The 24,278-nt window shown below is 38.9% G+C and overlaps 1 protein-coding gene across 1 annotated transcript; it reads right to left on the bottom strand.

Moving 5' to 3' along the window:
• Nucleotides 1-3,925: 3,925 nt before the first annotated feature.
• Nucleotides 3,926-24,232, bottom strand: LOC126161920 (ribosome biogenesis regulatory protein homolog). The gene is made up of 5 exons (XM_049918088.1): nucleotides 24,017-24,232; nucleotides 13,683-13,935; nucleotides 5,193-5,429; nucleotides 4,527-4,780; nucleotides 3,926-4,435 (listed from the first exon to the last, which is right to left on the bottom strand). The coding sequence occupies exons 1-5, from the start codon at nucleotides 24,169-24,171 to the stop codon at nucleotides 4,264-4,266; spliced, it is 1,071 nt and encodes a 356-aa protein (XP_049774045.1). The 5' UTR covers nucleotides 24,172-24,232; the 3' UTR covers nucleotides 3,926-4,263.
• Nucleotides 24,233-24,278: the final 46 nt, after the last annotated feature.

Here is a 24,278-nt window from a genome sequence, read left to right as displayed (position 1 = left end):
GATGGCAGTTATAAGAGTCAAGGGACATGAAAGGGAAGCAGTGGTTGGGAAGGGAGTAAGACAGGGTTGTAGCCTCTCCCCGATGTTATTCAATCTGTATACTGAGAAAGCAGTAAGGGAAACAAAAGAAAAATTCGGAGTAGGTATTAAAATCCATGGAGAAGAAATAAAAACTTTGAGGTTTGCCGATGACATTGTAATTCTGTCAGAGACAGCAAAGGACTTGGAAGAGCAGTTGAACGGAATGGATGGTGTCTTGAAGGGAGGATGTAAGATAAACATCAACAAAAGCAAAACGAGGATAATGGAATGTAGTCGAATTAAGTCGGTCGATGTTGAGGGTATTAGATTAGGAAATGAGAGACTTAAAGTAGTAAAGGAGTTTTGCTATTTGGGGAGCAAAATAAGTGATGATGGTCGAAGTAGAAAGGATATAAAATGTAGACTGGCAATGGCAAGGAAAGCGTTTCTGAAGAAGAGAAATTTGTTAACATCGAGTACAGATTTAAGTGTCAGGAAGTCATTTCTGAAAGTATTTGTATGGAGTGTAGTCATGTATGGAAGTGAAACCTGGATGGTAAATAGTTTGGACAAAGAGAATAGAAGCTTTCAAAATGTGGTGCTACAGAAGAATGCTGAAGATTAGATGAGGAAGTTATTGAATAGGATTGGGGAGAAGAGAAGTTTGTGGCACAACTTGACCAGAAGAAGGGATCAGTTGATAGGACATGTTCTGAGGCATCAAGGGATCACCAATTTAGTATTGGAGGGCAGCGTGGAGGGTAAAAATCGTAGGGGGAGACCAAGAGATGAATACACTAAGCAGATTCAGAAGGATGTAGGATGCAGTAGGTACTGGGAGATGAAGAAGCTTGGTCAGGATAGAGTAGCATGGACAGCTGCATCAAACCAGTCTCATGACTGAAGACCACAACACACAAACAACAACCCACCATGGTAGGGTTTGTAGGTGGACATATCTGACAGAAGGCACAGTCCCTCTGTCAGGTAATACTAGATTTTCATAACAGTTGTGGAGCTATTGTTGGCATGTAGGACTATAAAGTCAGGATCAGTTTTTGGGTGGTGGATTGGGGTTCTTCTGGCAGATGTAATGTGTCCACTAGCAAGTAAAGAACCGCAAATAACTTGCAGAAGCTACTTCATGTTATTTGACATGGAAACTCCCCCAGTACGTCAACTTCTGCAAGTTAGTGGAAACAGTTTCTTGCATCTTGCTGCAAGTACTTGCTGAACTTGCCAGTTGCTGAAAGTTTTCCTCAAACTTGCACAAATTTTGTGAGTTGAATACAAGTACAGAAATGTCAGTATTGAAAAGATGAATGGCACATAGACAGATGAACCAAAACCAACATAATATGGGAACCCATAAACATATATAACTGGTCACTGTAATCCAAAGAAGTGCACCACAAATTCACCAATTATTTTGTTTTACCAGAAGAAGAAGTAGATTGGCTGGACAGAGGTCTTTAAATTTTAACCGATTTCTTAAAATCTTAACACAAATGCATTACATTCATCATAAATACCAGTTGCAAAAATCAAAGAGTAATTAAAAGGCAGTCTCTTGGGGACATAGCTTTCAGTTATTTTTGTATCCCGATTTAAAAAAATTCATTGTCCAATAGACAAGGGATTTTCAAAAATTACATATGACATTGTCAGAAAGTTTTTAATCTGAGCGAAGTCCTCTGATTTTAGTTCGTTCAACAGTATTTCTTGATAACTTAAGTATGTATGGCTTTGTATCCACATTTCTTCACCCAAAAAATTTCTTTTTCTTCTTAACTTTTTGTTTTTCATCACAATTTTTCTTCAACAACAATAATGCAACAATGGTGGTGACTGTAGTGGAAACACTTCTGCAAATATTTGCAGAAGTAAACTTGCACAAGTTTTTGTTCCAATGTAAACACCTACACAAGTGCTTGCAGAAGATACTTGCTAGTGGACACAAACCTTAATGTTGGTTTTCATGTTGAGGGATTTGGGGAATAATGGGGAGGCACAATTCAAGGTCAAGAAATCCTGGAACATTAACAGGGTGACTTGGCAGGCGAAGGGGCTGAATCATGCAGGGACCAGTATGGCGTCAAATCGAAAGACATGCACCCGGTGAACAGTTTACCCTACGGGCGGCCCTAATCACACATCTATCTAGTATTGATTTTGGGTTGAGTATGAATGGTAGAACCGGATGGAAAAAAACGTTTCCATTGTGGGGGATGGCAGAATGTCATTAAAAAGCCCAGCATGGTTACATTTGGAAGTGGGGCAAAAGGTAAGGCCTTTGGAAAGGACCGAGTCTTTTGGACTGTCTTCAGGTCTGTGTAGGTTCTCAATCCTGTATAGTAGGGAGTGAGTTTCTGAGAATGTGGTAAATGTAGAAGGTCTGCAAGGCAGAGTTTGGTAGCTATGAGTAGGTGTGGCACAGACGTGATTGAGGCTCTTGTGGAGGTGGTGGATAATAGTAGTAGTAGTACAAGGCAACAGTTAGAAGTGAACAGATCATACAGATTTTTGAGATGGCATTGTGCACACCGCCGTAGTTCCTCCGAGTGCAAGAGTTTGTCTGGGACATGGGATGCAGGGATTTGGGATTGCAGAACTGAACAAAGTTATGGAAGAAAATAGGTTGTATTGCAAGGAGTTTTGGGCATCAATACCATCAAGGACTGGAGCACCCGAGCCATTCTCCACCAGGTTTTCCAATTACCTCTCATTGCGCCCTACAATAATAATATCTTGCTCACTCCCTCTCACTGTGGTATTCAGCCACTCACTGATCCTAAGCAATATCATTGACCATCCTACTCCACCCCTGCTCCCAACCCCTTGGTTGCTATCCCTGCAATAGACAGACATGTTCCATATATCCTCTATCAACTACTCCAGCTCTCTCATGGGAAACTCCATCACCATCAAAGGCATGCAACACACAAAAGCAACCATGTCATCTGCCAACTAACCTGAAGCTGTCTGTCCGATGATAAAATCCTCGTGCATAGTACCCCCACCTGTAGATTCAAATTGGGGTCTATTTTTCCTTGAGATTATTTTACCCTACAACATGATGTAGCTCTATTGAGTGGTTTAGTGACATGCCATAACCAAATATAACAATTCCAGTTTCCCTTTATTTTCAACCAATCTGCAGTACTGACATAACAAGGCCATGCTGGTGAATGTTATAAAGCCAGATCAGTGAATCAGCCAGCACCCCTGCAACCATTAAAAAGGCTACTGCACCTCTTCAGAAACTGCAGTGTGTGTTAGTGGCATCCTCACCAAAACCAATGCCATTGCACCTGTTGTGCAGCGATCTTTAACACCAAAGAATGCAACCGACCCCACCGCACAGATATCTAGTTTGTGGAGGGATGGTGCTTCAAATTTGTTAAGAATAAAATAAAAAACTCAAAGAATTGAATTACTGTAAAATTTTATTCTGAACCCTGTGTGTGTGTGTGTGTGTGTGTGTGTGTGTGTTCTTTCTATTATTATTATTACTATTATTTTTATGACATCATTGGACCACATTAGTCAGTCATTTCCTGGTCCTCTTCTTCAGTAAGCACATTTCATTTTTTCTTAACTGCCTAGTATCTTTTTATTCGTTCCAATCTTTCCTGTCTTTCCTCATCTGTAAATACCCTTTTCATTGTGTATTGTTTGTCTACTTTTGGTTTAAATCTTATTTGCTTGTCTTTCAGTTTCCTGGGATTTTCTGCCTTGTTCTGGAGATCATCCAAGGTTATATCTAGTTCTCCCATATCCTCTAATTTCCTTGATCCATCCTACTTGTTGCTCCAGATTCCACAGTTTCTGTACAATTTTTCTTGCTAATCTGGTTTCTGGTATCATTATGGGGCTTTCTATATCAAATAACTTTTACTAACTATTACTTCTCATAATTACAATTTAATATTAACATTATTAATCACACACATTTAACATTCTTAGCCCTGTAATTGCTCTGGACGTGTTAACGCGCGCGCCTTTGTAACTGTCCGTAAGTGCTCTGAACGTGTTTACGCGTGCCACCAGTGCTACCTGGTACTCTCAACATGTCTACGCGTTCAGAGTACCAGGTAGAAGGACTGGTGGCGTGTGTAAACACATTCAGAACACACAGGGACAGGTACAAAGGCGCATTCGTTAACAAGTCCAGGGCAGTTAAAGGATTAATTACAGACATTTAGTTTCCAGAAATCGAACAAAAAAAAGTTTCATTTTATTTCAACGCCGCTTCCGTCCAACATTCTTGTTAGGTTTTCTGGATCCCTTGTTACTTCGAGGTTTTGCTCCGGATCTGTTCTTTGAACCTTTCCCTTTTTTTGATTGATTGCCCATGTCCCTCATCCTTTTGCCTCCCTTTTTCGGCTTCTGGTTTTTCCTTTCTTCTGAACGCCTAGTAGTGAATTTGCACAAATTATAGTAAATATCACCAAGAACATAGTAGACAACAATAATTAGTCAAAAGACCAAGAAAAACAACTTACTCTTGTTGTTCCTGAAATATTTGTCGGTTGACTGCCTTTTCAATATCAAGTTTTGGCCTTTTCTTAAGAATGCTATCCACCATTTCTAAGTTAATCTTTTTCTCTTGGTCAGGACGTGGTGGTGGAGGCTTCCTCTTTTTACCACTTTGTAATAATGGCCCTAATTTATTAACCTGTTTCTCTTTTGGAAGCTTTGCCTGGAACTTTCCCACTGATGCAGTTGAAGCTTTAGCGACACTAACAGCTGCTCCAAGCTAGAAAATTTCCAAAATAATTTTTAATCATCACTAGCACAACATATCAAGACAGTGATTTTGTGAATATGTTCAAAGAGCACAAACGTGAAATGACCTGGGTGTTCCTACTGAAAGGTAAAAGGGGCAGGCAGAGGGCAGAGGGGGAAGAGAGAGAGAGAGAGAGAGAGAGAGAGAGAGAGAGAGAGAGAGAGAGAGAGAGAGAGAGAGCATCATTATAGTGCAAGAGCAGTCAAGACGGAATTTTGAGATGGAAAAATAGTGAAACTAAAATGATCTTTGGGTTGCGTGTTAGGATATTTCTAAATGTCATTGCTTGCTTCTTCCTCTGTAAAACTAAGCACGTATTTCAATTATCAGCATAATAAGCACTAATTAAATCCAACAATTTGGAACCTCGTCAATGTCTTACCTGTGAAGAACTCAGCGTCTCTGTAGGAGGCAAGCCCACCCTCGGAACTTTGATATTTTTAGAGGCAGCCAGATTCCTTAATCTCTGAAATTCATTCTTTGAAACTCTTTCAACCTTAATTTCAGCCTTTTTGCTAAACTGGTCTTCCATTGGGTCAGCATTTTGCGGTACTTCTAGTACCCAGTCTCGTTCCTTTTCTGCAGCAGCACGCCTGTATCCATACAGAGGTACCCATTTCTAAAAGAAAAAAACTTTTTTTTTACCTGGGAGTGACATTACATGTTACATAAATTGATTAATAAGTTACCTGCAAGAAATTAATAGTTGACAATAAAATAGCTTATGTGGCTCTGACAATGTCCAAAAGTATTTATATGTGACAGATCAGTATTTTACAGCACAATGAAAAATATAAAAATGTACATAAACATTTCTTATCTTGTCCTTCAATATTGGCTAAATTAAAAATGCTGTGGGAATATTCTGAAATAAATTTGTGAAGCAGTTTATTAATTTCTTTACAGTACTGCACAACAGTATTAAGTTGGAAGCAACAAGACAAATGATTAAATATGCTCATGAGGCGTGCTTGGGTAGCTCAGATGGTAGAGCACTAGCCCAGGAAAGGAAAAGGTCCCGAGGTCCGAGAGTCGACCGGCACACAGTTTTAATCTTCCAGGAAGTTTCACATCAGTGCACACTCCGCTACAGAGTGAAAATTTCTTTCTGGAAATGCTGACATTGAAGACATTATATACTAGGGAACTAACATTCACTATCTGCTAAGCTTATCTCTTATTTTGCAGACAAAACTAGTGAAACCAAATAATTTGAATCAACTTGTTTGTACAGAATCTAAGGTTTACATATTCAACAGTTATACAAACCTTTTTTAAATTGCCGAGGTGAAACTTGTTGCAGACACTTCTTCCACTAACAAAAAAGATACATTAGTCTTTAATATCCTATCAATATCACAGCCATTCTACTGGGTATTCACTGGGGTCAGAGAGGTATTGGAGAGAGGAGATGAATTTATTCTGACACTGTTGAAAGGGTCGCCATGGCATCTATCTCAAATGATTTGGGGAAAACTTGCAAAATAAATCTTAATGGTTGCGTACCAATTTGAATTTCACCCTTCCTGAGTATCCATTGCTTTAATTACTCATTTATCCTGCATGCTAATTTTTGCCCAGTTTATCACAGGGTACAGTACTCTCTATAAAGAAAGTTCTTACTATACACAGTATAGTGAGGCCTTTCTCAAAGTTTGGCTGCAGCTGGTGTTAGCAAGCAGGCAAGAGACAGTGTGAAAACTTTGTTTCTGGTAAACTGTTGAATAAATAATTTTACAGTCTGATATGACAAGTGGTTTCTTGTATGCCACTAGAGGATTTCCTCTGCAGTTGCTAATAGGTGGAAGTCTAAAGAAAGCAATTTCTGAAACATGAAATGCTATCTTGCATTAGTACACTGTTTCTGGAAATATACAGAGTAGCATCAACTGTTATTTACTTACATTAAGATTTTACCATAAACGGTATGAAGATACTATTCCAGGAAATTCACATTCATAATGGGGTCACTTACCTATAAGATGCCTGCATTGAAACTAGGTATTAAGTGTTAAGTTATCACTATGTATGTATCACTTTCACCCCAATCTGAAACACTGCAGCTTGTTTCCACATTACAGAACAATATATTTTTAATCTGCGCGGTGACTGACATTTTTATGCATCAAGTTAATACTAAATAAAATGTTTTAGATAAAAAAACAGTGGCTAAACCAGGTCATGGTCACCAAATTCCAGTTGCAGGTAAGCTATCTAACAGCATCCAGGGCCAACAATAATTTTATTTCCAGTGTTTCATATCATTATTGACTGAATTTAAAAATTTATATCGTCATAATCTACTCAATAAGAGGCATAATCTTATCTTAAACACTTAACACATTAAATCAAATGTTACAGTTAGAAACTCTGTCTCTGTGTGTGTGTGTGTGTGTGTGTGTGTGTGTGTGTGTGTGTAGGCAACATAACTCACGAGACATGATTACCCCCAGAATTTATTCATCCAGTGTTTGAGAATGAGAACACTTAATAATTTTTTAACAAACTTTTCACATGATCTCAAGCCTTTACAAAACTTTCTTAAGGACATGCTTAGCAAATTAATTCACTTGTAATCAGATACTGGAAGATGTTTTATAGATGACTGTTAGATTCTGTAAAGAACTGGAGATTTTCTGGTTTAGCAATTAAATTAGGAACTTTTCTGTTAACAACTATTCTTGCGATACCAGGTACACTGGCGTGTAAACACAGGTACATACTTCGAAACAAAAATTACTCGCAGAAAGTAAATCAATGTTTAAATTTATACTGCAAAGACTTTTAGGCATTATTATATCATTATAATTTTACTTATGGCACCATTTTCTTTCATAGATGTGACAACTTCAAGATTACCTAATGTTACCTTCACTAGCTGAGGAAATGTAGACTTTGGTAACTCCAAAATGATACCTCCAACATTCTAGAATATGTTTAATAGTGGGCTCATGCAATACAGCAATATCACATTTTACTGTATTAAATTCATCTATCCCCACTTTTTTGAATGTAACGTGTTTACTGTCCACAGATTTCACATCCCTCACACATTATTCACCAATACTTGCACTTGATAATAGTCACATTATGCTAGATTACCTTCACTAGTAGTGGAAATGCATGCTTTGGTGTTGTGTTCACAGTTGGCTCCCTCATGTTCTACTGAACTGACTCAGATCTCCATGCCACCATCATAGGCAAAAAGAGAGACGGTCTGGGGTTGGAATAAGTGTCTTAAGATGCTTGGTAAACATAAAAAGAGACATTAGTTTCTGAGCACAGTGGAATAACCTATGGTTTAAGATGAGATGCCATGCTGTCATCAATAAAGACAAATTTACTCTTAAAGTGTTTTGTATGGGAGGTAAGATACAAGCTGAAAACCAGTCTTTAAAGGCTTGATGGTTCATTCATAAAAGTTATGTTCTATTAAATCATGGCCCTTTAGAATAGCATAAACTACCTTTAGGAACATTTTCAGTCCAAGTATCCCAGTTAAGCTCACTTTGAAAGACAATATATGTTGGAAGGAAGATTCGAGAAACTGAACAATGTAACATTAGTGTTGTAGCACTTTTATTGTGATTGGTTAACTTCTCTGGATATTTGAAGCCCCATTCAGCACAGCAGTTTATTTAATCCTAGGCGTTATTATAACTGATTATATGGATCCTGGGTCATTCTTGAGTGTTTCTTCTAAGTTTACAATGTATTCAGTGATTAAATATTTGTAAACCAAAGCCCTTGACAATTATTTGAATATAATCCCTCTCCAATTATACCTTTATATTGTTTAATCATGACAGACATCCTGTAGATTGCAGGCAAGTTATTTTTGAAGAGTGGAATAAACACATTTTCTAATCCAGGTAACCTTTTCTAAATAACAGCAAATCAAACAGTGAATTAGGATTTCACCACTCTCCACATTTTATTGCTGAATTACTGCTTAGAGCTGTTTGCCCAACAGGTTTTTTTTTCAATGTTTCTTATTATGCTTGGTATACAGTGTTCCATGTGGAATACTGTACGTTTTTAATACTTGTAAAACAGTCACCTCATGATTTACTACTTTAGAAAATGCTTGATTAGTGTTAGATTTAGGCTATGTTAAATGTAAGAATTATTTACAATATTGTATTTCTGAAATTAAAAATTAATAAAACTGTTTGCAAATTAAAATGATTAACTTGTCCAGTGTATGTTGTCAAAGGCACCCCAATTGCTTTGTTATTTTATTATTCAAAGTCAGGCACATGGCTGAAAACACCATCTGTGGTGGAACTTCGGCAGACATGAAGACGCTAAAATATATAGGCTTTATACTATTAATTGTTACTTATGTAGAGCAGAAAGTGTCACACAGAGATTTCATTGAGTCCTTCAAAGACTGAAAATACTTCTCCAACCTTGCAGAAACAGATCTTCCACACCTTGTCTCTACAGTCACCTCCCACCTCCCATGTTCCCACCATCCGGCCACACAGGAGCACTCCCCTCATGACTTGGTACAATCAAAGACAGGAGCATCTGAATTACCTTCTCTGCCAGGGTTTCAACTACCTCTTGCCATGCCCTGAATGAGGACTATCCCACACACTATACCTCCCCACACATCCCAGCATGGTATTCCACTGCCAAATGAACCTATGCAATATCCTTGTCCATCCTTAATCCTTCCCTATTGTCAATCCCTTGTTTCGTGGCTCATATCCCTGCAATAGACCTAGATGCAAAACCTATCCCATATATCCTCCCACCCTCACTCACTCCAGTCCGATCAAAGACACCTCTTATCCCATCAAAGGCAAGGCTATCTGTGAAAGCAGGCTTGTGATCCACAAACTAAGATGCCACCACTGTGCTGCTTTCTATGTGGACATGACAACAAGATTTCTGTCCACATTAATGGCACTGACAAACTGTGGTCAAGAGTCAAAAGCTGGAGCTCCCAATTGCTGAAGATGCTGCCCAGCACAACATGCTTCACCTCAATGACTGCTCCAAACTCCAGGCTATCTGGGTGCTTTCTAACACCACCAGCTGTTCTGAATTGCACAGATGGGAACCCTCCCAGAAACATATGCTATGTTCCCATAGCCAGCCTGGCCTTAAACTGAGTCTTGTCCATCACCTACCTATCCCCTTCCGTGCTCCCACTTCGACACTACACAGCCTTCTATTCCACCAATGCACCCACTAGTCTTTTCCCTTCCTCTACTTCTCTCCTTTTCTGCTCTCCATCCTCCCCCACCCCTCAATCCTCCCAACTGCACTATCAGCTGTACCCTGCCCCACCACATCCCTATACACTCCCACAAGCAGCACTTCAGCTTCCCCCCCCCCCCATCTCCACCCCACTACATTTCCCCCTGCTCACTACAGCCTCCTCATAACCCTCAAGGTTCCACAGACTGCTTCAATCCATCAGTTGCAGTGGCTGTACATATTTCAGCATCTCAAATTTACACCAGTCTTTTTGTTGTACTTGCCTGTGAATCAGTGTGTCCTATGAATGGTGTGCAGAAATCTATCCTTTTCATAATATTGCCATTTTTCCATCCAGGATTTTCTGTTGTTCGATGCACAAAATACAAACAGCTTTGATTTAAATTAAACTTCAAATTACGCAAAATACAACTTACTATTTGCACTGCTAGGAAATACGGGGCTATTACAAATGATTGAAGCGATTTCATAAATTCACTGTAGCTCCATTCATTGACATATGGTCACTACACACTACAGATACGTAGAAAAACTCATGAAGTTTTGTTCGGCTGAAGCCGCACTTCAGGTTTCTGCCGCCAGAGCGCTTGAGAGCACAGTGAGACAAAATGGCGACAGGAGCCGAGAAAGCGTATGTCGTGCTTGAAATGCACTCACATCAGTCAGTCATAACAGTGCAACGACACTTCAGGACGAAGTTCAACAAAGATCCACCAACTGCTAACTCCATTCGGCGATGGTATGCGCAGTTTAAAGCTTCTGGATGCCTCTGTAAGGGGAAATCAGCGGGTCGGCCTGGAGTGAGCGAAGAAACGGTTGAACGCGTGCGGGCAAGTTTCACGCGTAGCCCGCGGAAAATTGGCTCATGCTACAACTGGAGACCGACAGCGCCGACTTCATCTTTCAACAGGATCGTGCTCCACCGCACTTCCATCATGATGTTCGGCATTTCTTAAACAGGATATTGGAAAACCGATGGATCGGTCGTGGTGGAGATCATGATCAACAATTCATGTCATGGCCTCCACGCTCTCCCGACTTAACCCCATGCGATTTCTTTCTGTGCGGTTATGTGAAAGATTCAGTGTTTAAACCTCCTCTACCAAGAAATGTGCCAGAACTGCGAGCTCGCATCAACGATGCTTTCGAACTCATTGATGGGGACATGCTGCGCCGAGTGTGGGAGGAACTTTATTATCGGCTTGATGTCTGCCGAATCACTAAAGGGGCACATATCGAACATTTGTGAATGCCTAAAAAAACTTTTTGAGTTTTTGTATGTGTGTGCAAAGCATTGTGAAAATAACTCAAATAATAAAGTTATTGTAGAGCTGTGAAATCGCTTCAGTCATTTGTAACAACCCTGCATAATAAACACCTCAAAAATCAAGAAAGCCATCTGCTCATCCAAAGATAAGGTTATCTTTCTCCAAGAAAAATGGCAACTTTCCTTCATGAATTGCATTGTTCTGGGTGCCAGTTAAGACTATGGAGTTTTTGTGAAGTGTTTCTTTTGTTTTAGGCCATCTATTCTTGATACTATTTAACCCTCAAGTGGGTGCACCAATTTTCCTAACACGAGTGGGCACGCAGCGTACTTTGCACACATACGAGGGCAGTTCAATAAGTAATGCAACACATTTTTTTCTGAAACAGGGATTGTTTTATTCAGCATTGAAATACACCAGGTTATTCCCCAATCTTTTAGCTACACAACACTATTTTTCTACGTAATCTCCATTCAATGCTACGGCCTTATGCCACCTTGAAATGAGGGTCTGTATGCCTGCACGGTACCATTCCACTGGTTGATGTCGGAGCCAACGTCGTACTGCATCAATAACTTCTTCATCATCCGCGTAGTGCCTCCCACGGATTGCGTCCTTCATTGGGCCAAACATATGGAAATCCGACGGTGCGAGATCGGGGCTGTAGGGTGCATGAGGAAGAACAGTTCACTGAAGTTTTGTGAGCTCCTCTCGGGTGTGAAGACTTGTGTGAGGTCTTGCGTTGTCATGAAGAAGGAGAAGTTCGTTCAGATTTTTGTGCCTACGAACACGCTGAAGTCGTTTCTTCAATTTCTGAAGAGTAGCACAATACACTTCAGAGTTGATCGTTTGACCATGGGGAAGGACATCTAACAGAATAACCCCTTCAGCGTCCCAGAAGACTGTAACCATGACTTTACCAGCTGAGGGTATGGCTTTAAACTTTTTCTTGGTAGGGGAGTGGGTGTGGTGCCACTCCATTGATTGCTGTTTTGTTTCAGGTTCGAAGTGATGAACCCATGTTTCATAGCCTGTAACAATCTATGACAAGAAATTGTCACCCTCAGCCACATGACGAGCAAGCAATTCCGCATAGATGGTTCTCCTTTTCTCTTTATGGTGTTCGGTTAGACAACGAGGGACCCAGTGGGAACAAACCTTTGAATATCCCAACTGGTGAACAATTGTGACAGCACTACCAACAGAGATGTCAAGTTGAGCACTGAGTTGTTTGATGGTGATTCGTCGATCATCTCGAACGAGTGTGTTTGCACGCTCCGCCATTGCAGGAGTCACAGCTGTGCACGGCCGGCCCGCACGCGGGAGATCAGACAGTCTTGCTTGACCTTGCGGCGATGATGACACACGCTTTGCCCAACGACTCACTGTGCTTTTGTCCACTGCCAGATCACCGTAGACATTCTGCAAGCCCCTATGAATATCTGAGATGCCCTGGTTTTCCGCCAAAAGAAACTATCACTGCCCGTTGTTTGCAATGCACATCCGTTACAGACTCCATTTTAACAGCTCCGTACAGCGCTGCCACCTGTCGGAAGTCAATGAAACTATACGAGACGAAGCGGGAATGTTTGAAAATATTCCACAAGAAATTTCCAGTTTTTTCAACCAAAATTGGCCGAGAAAAAAAATGTGTTGCATTACTTATTGAACTGCCCTCGTACAAGGAATCATCATCTATGTTAGCAAGATAAACATGTACAAGCAAAATCACAGTTTAATCTTAGTTTAACTAAACAATGATAAAATAAACATATTATACGAACTAAATCACTGTTTAATTAATCAATTGTATCACTCTGTTGCTGCACCCAAGTGCTACCCCACAGCAATGACCCACTGAGACCATTAAATAGCGCAGTTGCATCAGATCCCAGCAAACGCTTATTCAGTTACTAATTATTTCATAGACAACTACCTCATTGTGGGATTGTATTGCTAGCTTGGAATCAGAGCCATTTTCTTTGACAGACAGTAATTTTTTTTTCACCTAGCTCGCTGTTTATTTTATATTACTGATGCTTAGTTGGATGTATGGCAACACAACTTATCACTGTGTTAGCTGAAGTAACAATGAAGGAATAGGTATGGACCCGCAATTGTAGAACAACACTGGAATGATACAAAACAATGCTATTTGTGGTTGGCATACTTTATACATAAGTGTGCCTGCCTGAGGGTTAATAGTAACACAATGACTACATTTTGCAATTTTAGTTGTTAACTGAATGATTTCATTTATATCTTTAATTTGTTAAGGTATGGCAACCATGAGTTTGGATATTTTTCTTTGATTTGGTGCACCCATAAAATCACACAACTGCTAAAGCTTTTTTCTCCTCCTCCAATATTACCTTTAGGATATCATCCCACTTCTTCTTTGGTGTTTTCTTCTTTTTGATGCCCTTTTCCTTTGCAAATTTCTCCCACACTGTAGGTGCTTTAGGTTTGGGAACTGGGAGCTGCCTAGGAAGAATGTAAGATGGTGCTGGTAATTTTGCTACTACTGCTTCTTCAGTCCTTTCAGTTGGCAACTCCCATATCCTATTCAATAAGAGCTGTGTATTGTCTCTAGCCAGATTCTGCAAGTAGGTTTCTCCCTCATTTCTGAAAATGTAAATACATAAGTGGAGAAATTCTGTGAATTAGAATTAGTGGCCGTTTCAGTGTTGAGAACACTTCCTGGAACAATACAACAGTCACTCTCAATATATATTATTAATATGGACAGAAAAAATCTACTCGGCATGTGGTAACTAATGAAACACACAGAAAGATCTAAACTTAGTGCTTTTGGAACCACGAGTTCTTTTACTGGCGAAAGAGAGAGAGTGAGAGTGAGAGCGAGAGAGAGAGAGAGAGAGAGAGAGAGAGAGAGAGAGAGAGAGAGAGAGAGAGAGAGAGCGCACTGTACAACATGGTGGAATTTCTTCACATTCCAATTTTATATAGCATGCAGTAGTGCACAATTACTTAAATGCATCTGTGCATGCTGTCATTAATTTAGCCTTGTCTTCAGGGTCACTACAGCAGCAACATGTAAATATCTGAAGAATATCTCTAGATTATTCACTTAGTAGTTCTTGGAACTCTGTACACAGGCTTTCATGGGACAATGACACCTATTGTCGAGCATCTGCTAATGTGAGTGTTTCAGCAGTTCCAAGACGTTCTATGGTCAAACAAACCTTTGACCACTTGAGCTATCCTTTGTATACTTTCAATATCCCTGTTATTCCTATTTGGTACGAGTCCCACACACTCGAGCACTATTTCCAAGATGGAATGTACAAGTGATTTGTAAGCGGCCTCCTTTGTAGGCTGACTGCATTTTTCCCATATGCTGCTAACAAACAGAAGTTGATTTCATTGAGATTTGGTGTTCTGCCTCTTCCGAATACAGTATTTCAATGACATAACTCAATGTCTTTATCAGGTGTTTCCTGAGAACGCCTTATGAAGACATTGAGTTACAGCATCGAAATACTGTGTTGGAAAGATGTGGACCACTGGCAGAACACTCAATCACAACGAGACAACAATAATTTGCTCGGAAAGTCTAACAAGGGGAGGGAGCAACTTAGATAATTCAGATTGGATTGAGGCTTGGTTTGCTTTTAGTTTACCCAAAGAGAGTTACCCTGTAGCAGTAGTAAAATACTCTGGGTCAGCCAATTGCCACTCTTAATATAATAGTTCAGTGATGCCTGAACTTGTGTAAAAATGACTCAATGGCAGCATGCTTTATTTTTAAACTGCTGATCCAGGTCTAAACTCAATTTTTTCTTAGAAGGAGTTTTAAATAAAATAAATAACCAAAATCCTTAATGATTTTATTTTATAGATGATGCAAATGTTTGTTGCTTCTAATGAAACGAGTTAAAATTAATACTCGTATGTTAAAAGAATTAAATAAAACTTTTACTTCAAGTATAACAAATCATATGATAGGATAAAAATATCTTCTTTATATGACAAATGTTTTACATTCTTATATGCATGAACTTGAATGATGATTATCGTAACACACTGGAAACAAGGACTATCCCAACATCTGACACAATTTATAAAATATGAATTTCTACATGAACAATATTTTTGTAAAATATCTGTTGGAAAACACACTTCATTGACATTAATAAAAATTCCTCATTAATCAGAACATTTCGAAGCATAGCAGGCATACCAAATCATTTCATTAAAAATTGGTGATGACAGTTAAAGATGTACTAGCCTATTTATTTTTTATACCATCTTCACGAGAATTTTGTTTCTCTGTTTTCAATGAGAAGTATAATCATGGTTGCCACAAGTTTCCCCAAGTGAAATTCCCTGATATTTCCCTGGTTTCCAGACAAGTTTTAGCATTTTTCCCTGACACATCTTGAGATCTCAAGGGTAAGTTAAGACATAAGTTGACAATCAGCCTTCGTAGCTACGATACAAAACACAATAGTACAAATGAGGGAATATCTAAAAAAAGATGGCATTTCCTGACGTGAGCAAAAATGTTAAGTACTAACGCAACATCTTTTGTAAACCATTTTTAGATGGAGAAAGCAAGCCAAATGGTATACGATTTTCATTAACACCACTGATTTTATTTTATTTCAATAACACAAAACACATTTGGTGAGAAATATATGCATTTCCTTGGAGACACAAGACAGATTTAAAATACCTTCACTGATTTCAGAAATAACCTCAGAAAAAAATAGGCTTCTTGAAAGAAGTGTATAAGGTGGGGAAGAATTGTGTAAAGCAAACTGTTTGTGACCACCAATAAAATATTGGCTCTACTATGTTCATTATTGTCAGTTATTACCCACTGTGTCATACCTATTATTTTACTGGTATTTTCTGATTTTTCTTTCGAGAAATATGTGAGTACATAGCATATAACAATTTGCTTCACATTGCCAATACTTTCTCACATATAAACTACTTCTGAAGTGCCAAAAGGTATTAAAACAAATAAAATGTCTATAAAACTCCACACTGTACATCGTACTTGCGGTGAGACAGTATCAATTCCTGAAATCCATCACCCGATGCCTCTGGCCCTCTGAGGAGCACCACATGGATAAACTATGAAAATATGCTGCACTACGCCACACACAAACTAGATCGGACAGACAGGGCCTGCACATTATTGGGAATCGAACAGCTTCAGATCGGCAGGTCGGATCCATTACAGATACCCACAGAAAGAGCCTGCGGATTTCACTTGTTGTGAAAATCTACTAATGTGGGCAGCTATTCATGAGCCACAGACAACATGTTGATGACATGAGACCACAGTGATCAATGCATGCTATAGATGCATGTTCAAATACTTTAGGGGTAAATAACAACGAGGATAGGTAGCACCTCACTGTAAAGATAATTGCTGATTTTCAGCTACTGTTTTTATCCGAAAACAAGAGCACACACACATTCACTACTCACACACATATGACCGCTGTCTCTGGCTGTTGTGTCTATTAGAGAATTAGATCCAAACAAACCACTCCTCACACCTCCCTACCTTTCGTCGACAGCTGTTAGACTAGTGTCAAGAAATGATGGAGGCACTAGGTTCGTTTGAGCAGTTACCAGAAAGCGCCAGACAACAGGCTGTAGTGCGCATGTGCAGCTACGATGACGTGTGCAGCCCCTGCTTGGTGCTTGCTCTGCTCATACGCTTTTCGTCGTATTTCTGGTGGGGCATCACGTGACCATGTGTAGCCGTGCGCCATGTTGTTGAGAGGGCATACTGAATTGTACTTAGAGCAATTGTTTTACCATATCCCACACAGATGAAAGGATGCAAATAAGGAAGCAGTTCTTGGAAAAATATCATTTCAAAATTAGACTCCACAGCTCGAAGTACCATAAAATTTTGCTACGGGGCGACTGACTTTTTTTTTTTTTTAAATTCTTACTTTGCAATATTGTTATGTAGCATTTCCAACTGGTTTACATCTACATAGCACCGCAAAAAGCTACTAGGATGGAATACAAATTACTTGCAACAAAAAAAAGAGACAGTTTCTTGTGTAGCTTACACCGGAATAAAGGACAATAAATTTAATGACTATTTCAAAATGTGAAAAAATTAACATGGTGGTCTGTGAGGCAAAGAAACTGTACAACTGACAGTTTATATTCTATTCTAGCAATAAATATGAAGCCATGTGGGGAGTTAAAATGATAAAACATGGTATGCTGCCAGTCTAAAATTTAGCATGGAATGGCATTCTATAAATTTAAGACAAACACAAATTAAGAAATAACTTCAGGCCCAGAAGTAGTACTAGACAAGTGCCTTGTGATCGAAAAACACTTTCACAGAAGGCAGATCTATAAAATTCTGCTACAGCTGTCATTATATTTGAAACAAAATATTTAGTTCAAAACTATTGAGCAAATTTGCCTACTTAGCTTCAAGTCAATGTTTACGTATGTTCGTACGTATATAGAATTAAGAGATCTTACAGTGTCATAAAAGGAACAGGGCATCAGAGACTACTCCAGCAGCATCGGAATTTCATAAACCATACTAAAATGCTTCATTCCACTCTAATTGCACATTTCTATGTCCAGATGGACTCTGAAGTACCTGATATTCAGCGTTTCATGTGGTTCTCGTGATACTAATTTTCTTGGAGGTCCAGTACTGTATTCTCATGTTTGGTTCTTTATTGTGGTATAACGTCATTCGTCCCAGAAGATGAAAATTTGCACTTTAAACTGAACGAGGCTGAAAGTAGCCAACAGCGCGGAATGAAACACTTTGTTTCAACTAAACTAACTGCCTCAGCGGAAAAAAAATTAACTGAAGCATATTTCTCTATAAAACGGGCAGAAATAGCTCCATTAAGACATTAATGGTTGATTGCTAATAATGTGGAAATAATATAACATCAGAAAATTGAAACTACTAACTTATTTTGGTCTTTCATGGTTATGAGAATGTATATTAATTCACTTGATGGCTCCCAGCCACAGAAATCTGTTTTGTTTTCATTTGACGTGGGAGCTGTAAACGAAGACACAGCCATGGGTCACGTGGGGAAGGACCTCCGCACTATAACTCAGCTTGCTCTGCGCATGCGCGGATCTGGCAGCTTGGGCGCGCCAGGAAAATTTCTCCGGGTAGCTTCTGGCTGCTTGCTGCTACTGCTCATACACCAAACAGCCACGCTCCAAGTAGCCAGAAGCGGGAGGAAGGCACTGCTCATACGCGAATTCAGCTCTGCGCATGCGCACGAGCCCGCTGGCAACTGCTCATACAAACCTACTGACTGCAAGCTGATGGGAGTGGTAGGAAGGAGAGAAGCAGTAGTAATGAGGGAGTAGGGAAGTGGTGCATGTACTCAGTTGCATTACATCTACTGATACAAATGAGATTTTTCCAGTGTCCCCCCCCCCCCCCCCCCAGATTTTCCTGCTTTCCAAAACCTGTGGCAACCCCCGATAATTTTCTATATGCTTTATTAGGCTTTTTAGTGCCAATAAAAGCAAACATCACTATTCTGAACAAGAGTAGTGTATTTTGGGGGAATCACTCCCATTCTTCAATTTGGTGACTTTTCCTAATCTTGAAAGATCTCATCATATCATTCAGTCTTTGCCTGGCCACTCCAAGAGTTAATAATCAACAGACACTTACCTTCCCCCACATAAGGCATCAAACAGCTGAAGGAAGTCAATGTGTGCAATTGCATTGTTTGCTATTCAAATTAACATTATTATCGTACTTGATAGGCTATAAGACACTATGGACTATAAAATGCACCTTAATTTTTAAGGAGTTTTCTTTCTTTCAAAAATAACTTTTTTACCATTTTTATTATTAGATTGCAAAGCCAGAAAAAAATCTTTGTTTATAAAACTGACCTAACCTTTAAAATACCTGACAATCATCATCTGAACCTCCTCCTCCTGCTTCTTCTTCTTCTTCTTCTTCTTCTCATCCCTCCTCCTCTTCATTGTTATCATTGTCCTCTGCATATATCAATACTGCCTTCTCTCACTCTAGACCAAGACCATTTTATCCACAAACACATTTGCTTGAGCTCCCTTTGGTGTGAATTCATGTTGGGTTTCAGCCATCATCCATCTGTTCCATTCCTCTCCCATATATACTTTAAATAGTTTATTTGTTGAGACAGCAAGAGACTGCAACTATGAAGTAAGCCCTCCAGAAATAACAAAAAGCTCTGTCATTTCCTGTTTCAATTTCTCTTCTGCATAATTTTTCATAAGACTACTAAACTGATACAGCACAAGAAGAAAACTCCTCTTCAATAAAGCAGCTTTCCTTATCTCCCGCACTCTGTTAATCCATAATTTCATACCAGCCTTGCCCAACTAACTATGGTCACGTACATGAACATCATCACCTGGAAGTATTTCAAAAGGTTCTGGCATTGTTATGCGCTTCAAAATGGTCACTGGATTAAGTTTAGTACCGCCAGGGTAACATGAAAGAACAACAGTGTAGTGTTCTTTTTCATGTCCACTTGTTTTTATAGTTACAGTTTTAGCACCTTTCATGGCAACAGTTCTGTTACTTGCCACATCAAATGCCAGAGTAGTTTCGTCCATACTCAATATTTGGCTTAGTTCCACACTGGTTTTCTTTCGATGCTAAATAATAAAGCAATTGGAAGACAATATTTTCTCTTCGTACTCTTGTGGTGTGACATTTTTGAAATATTTTGGTTTTGGTTTGCACATGCTAAAGTCCACATACCTGTAGGACCAACAACCCCACCATTAAAGTCTGTTAAGTTCCACTGTAGCACTAGCTTACAAGCATGTATTTGAACCTTTTTTGTATTAATTCCAATCCCATTTTGATGGTGTCTTTGGGTCCATTTCAACACGTCTTGTAGTTTGGGCCATTTTTGCATTCAGTCCTCTATTTGCACATTTAGTCTTCCTCATTTTTTCAGTTCTTCTTTAATTGCCCACCAACTGAGGGTGGTTTTTTTTCTGTTGGTAGAGAGCCGAAATGTAGTTCAGCTGCTCTGTTTCCATGTTCTACATATGCATTACTTTCCATTCATAGTCCTTATCATATGAATATCTTTTTTTTTCCATTACGAAACTAACTACTAACAAAAATATTGCAGTGTTAACAATAACACAGATCACTTTCAATTCAAGTTCACTGGCACCATAGACTGCAATGACGCAGCATAAGCTAGGCAGTGTTCTGGGCTTGTGCTGGCATGGTGAAGGACAGTGTTAGGAAGATTGTGAATCCTCTGCAACTCATGTTTGTTGCTGCTGCTGTTAGTTGAATCCAGTGGTGCCAGATAGAAACAGGTTTCCCACAGCATTGAATATACAGCCATTTTTGAGACTGGCAGGAATTTTAAATTAAACACTTGACATTTTTATATTAATTATGAGTATGGGATGCGCCTGAATTTTGGAGACACACAATTTTTCGAAGAAAAAAGTAGTCTGTAAAAAATGGTACATCTGTAAATTTTTGAGAATATTCATTTACTACTTGCCGCACATAAGGGTCAAATTTACCAGTTATTTCTTGCAAACAAAGAAACTAACAAATAAAAAAAAGTAATTTCGGACAGAGTTAGAGAATATTGTACACAGACTGGTACTGATATGCTGGAAAGAGGATACATTAAAATATATTACATGGAGGGTGAAAACAAAGTGAAAATTTTGAAGTAATCTGTGATCTTTACCTGTTTGGTTAGTGCTAATAATTAATCTTTATTGACAGTAAGTATTAATTTCAATGTTTGTATTGAAAAATCTCTGCAGATGCCAAGGCATTTTTTTTCTTTCTTTCGATGAATCCTATGCTTACATTTGAACTTCTTGATCTGTCTTTCAGAAGCTTTAAATTGAAAATCTGAACTGCCCTGCAAGCCCTACTGCTGCAAATCCCATGTGGTCACTTGTTGATATCTTTCTCTGCCTTCCACATAACAATCATATGTCTAGGAATTGATGACTGCATACTTATCAAACTGATTCCCACGTGTTTATGTTATTTTCCATTCCCATTTGGATATATATTCCTTCTTTGTCAATTGGCTGCCCCCCCTTTTTTTTTTTGCAATGTTCATAGATCCCATGTAGGATGCACTTTTTCAATGTTTGTAACTTTTGTTTTATAATCCACACAAAGAGATTCTGCATCTTTCCTTTTTTCCACTTTGGTTCATGTTCATATTCGAAAGGATCCTCAACAAAGTTTCCATTTTGGACGAAAAGATTTTCACCAGTAACAAATACTTTTTCAGCTAGTGTGTCCATATTTCCTCACCTACCAACATTGCTTCTCGAGAAACTGAAGTTGAAGATTCTACTGCAATCAAGTTATTATCAGTCAGCAAGACTGTGTAATGAACAACCACATCTGTCAACCCTAACTCTGACTTTTCACTGTATAATTAGTCTTGACTAATTTCATCTCCAACTTCAAATAGAATGTACATCCACAATTAACTTATTAACAGACATATTCACTTCAACAATCTTTAACAATATAAAAACTCCGACCTTTGAAGTATTTAGTAAAGAAACAGCATGTGTATTCGAGTTTATTTAGTACAACCAGCTTAAAATGGTGTGCCCACCCCTTAGAGATTACAAACACAAGACTGCCACCTGCCTGCCTATGACAGGCTATGTTCATTCAATTTTCACATCATACAACCTGTTTTAAGCTGACTGACCGCCTCTTCAGTTTATTATTGAAGGATAGATCCTGTCAGTATTACTATTTGAATGATTCCCGCAGCACCTCAGATATTCTGAAACATCTGCCTACCAACAACAGAACAAGAGTCTAACTCTTCCACGGAATAAACATGCTTTAAAAAATCTAATGAACAACTTGCACCTGTTCACATATAATAATGGTATTTAAAGAGAAAACTTCTAATAACTTTTTGATGATAAAAGTATTGTATTAACATTTATTTCTCCTCTAAAAAATGGATTTACCATTGCTTAACTTTGTTAAAATATAATATTAAATTTCAACTAGTTTCATTAGGTCTAATTAACAGTTTCCTAATAGATAAAATAAAATTGTTAATGATTTTATTTACAATAGTTTTGGTTGTTTATTTTATTTAAAAATCATCCTGATTATTACAAAAGAAAAAAAAAAAAGAAAAAAAAAAGATTGATAGAAACTGCGATTGAGCCCGGATCAGCAGATTAAAAATCGAGCAAGCTGCCAATGAGCCATTTTTATACAAGTTCAGGCATTCATTAAACTAGTATATAAAATACGAGCAAAACTTTGAAACCTTTTTTTCTGGGAACTGGCTGGCCAGGGTGTTTTACTACTACTGCAGCATAACGTCCTTTAAGTAAACTACCAGCCAACCAAACTTCATTGCCAATCTGAATTTTTCAAGGTGTGCCCACCCCTTAGAGATTACAAACACAAGACTGCCACCTGCCTTGCCTACGACAGGCTATGTGCATTCAATTTTCACATCATACAACCTGTTTTAAGCTGACTGACCGCCTCTTCAGTTTATTATTGAAGGATAGATCCTGAAATTGGGATTGTTCACCTGCTTCAAAATGCTGGGTTCCTAGGATAAGTTCCGGGTCAGGTGGATCATGGTGCAATGAGAAAAGTGCATGTCAGTGGGCACGAGATCCTCTGTATGGTTCCTTGGACCAAATGCTAAACCAGGGCAATGGACTTCAGAGTTGTCCCAAATGCAAAAGTCCTCTACTTATTCATCAGAAGTAGCCATCACTCCCAAACAGTAGACAAATACTTTGATACTTTTAAGGAATAGTGTGACACTGGGGAGTTGTTTTATTTAAATGACATTACAGGGGGAGGAGAAAAAAAACCAACCTTAGTGGCTGGTGAAGATATGATGGCACTAGGCAGTGTCACATGCTTACTGTAATAAGTTGTCACTAAAGGCTAGACATATTGCCATACCTACATTGACCAGGTGGATGGCTGTTGACTGGCCCTTCCAGAAACTTCAATGCTATATGGATAAATAGCCCTGGGATATGAGGACCCAGCTCCAGTGACACAAATTTCAAGCTTTCGCAACCCACGGTTGCTTCATCAGGAAAAAGGGAAGGAGAGGGAAAGACGAAAGGATGTGGGTTTTAAGGGAGAGGGTAAGGAGTCATTCCAGTCCCGGGAGCGGAAAGACTTACCTTAGGGGGAAAAAAAGCGACACACACACACACACACACACACACACACACAAGCAGACATATGTCCCCTCTCAGCACGCAACCGCGAACTGTTAAATTTTAACTATCAGTTCCATACCTAAAGCCACATAATAAATTAAACGCCTTACCGCACGACAATCAGCAAACCAATAACACCGATCGACACCGCAATCACACTTAAAAAAATAATTGGTAACTCACTGAAACCAATTTCCGTTCTTTAACCACAGTTAATACAAATTAATTCAAATAGCTACTAACGACGCTCAAATGAACCCAATACACCACATAACATGCGGACCATACACACACACACCACCAACCACAACAAGACATCTACAAACATAACAAACTGAAACTGCCGCGCGCGAACCTATTATATTTGTCACAGCAAATCACTTGCACTTAAAAGATACATCCTATTCCAAGCTTGTTTACATATAGTTAAATGTTTGTACTACATTACTTCTACAGGGAATTGAACACTAACCTTAATTTTTTGATATCGATTTCATTTGTGTCAACTGCCAGGAGCGTACCAATGTCGAATTGTAGTTCTAAATGTTTCTCTACATCTGTGGGCTTGAATTTCTCCGATGCCTTTTTCGCCTTTTGTAATACTTCACTTACAACATCCATGTTCATAACACATGTGCCACCAACCTCATTCCTCACGCTTTTGTCAAAGAACACTGCTACTTGCTAGTATGCTACTCACGCTTCACAGGTATTGTATATCTTGCCTCCCCCAC

Source organism: Schistocerca cancellata, chromosome 2 (assembly GCF_023864275.1).
Source record: "Schistocerca cancellata isolate TAMUIC-IGC-003103 chromosome 2, iqSchCanc2.1, whole genome shotgun sequence".
Classification (NCBI taxonomy): domain Eukaryota; kingdom Metazoa; phylum Arthropoda; class Insecta; order Orthoptera; family Acrididae; genus Schistocerca; species Schistocerca cancellata.
The sequence above is the reverse complement of the archived record's forward strand: the minus strand, read 5'-3'. Positions and strand labels throughout refer to the sequence as shown.

Coding starts and splice junctions, on each gene's coding strand:
- LOC126161920 (XM_049918088.1), bottom strand. CDS start 24,171: ATGAACATGGATGTTGTAAGTGAAGTATTACAAAAGGCGAAAAAGGCA. Junction 13,936..24,016: donor ATCGATATCAAAAAATTAAG/GTTAGTGTTCAA, acceptor TTACATTTTCAG/AAATGAGGGAGAAACCTACT. Junction 4,436..4,526: donor ATATTTCAGGAACAACAAGA/GTAAGTTGTTTT, acceptor ATTCACTACTAG/GCGTTCAGAAGAAAGGAAAA.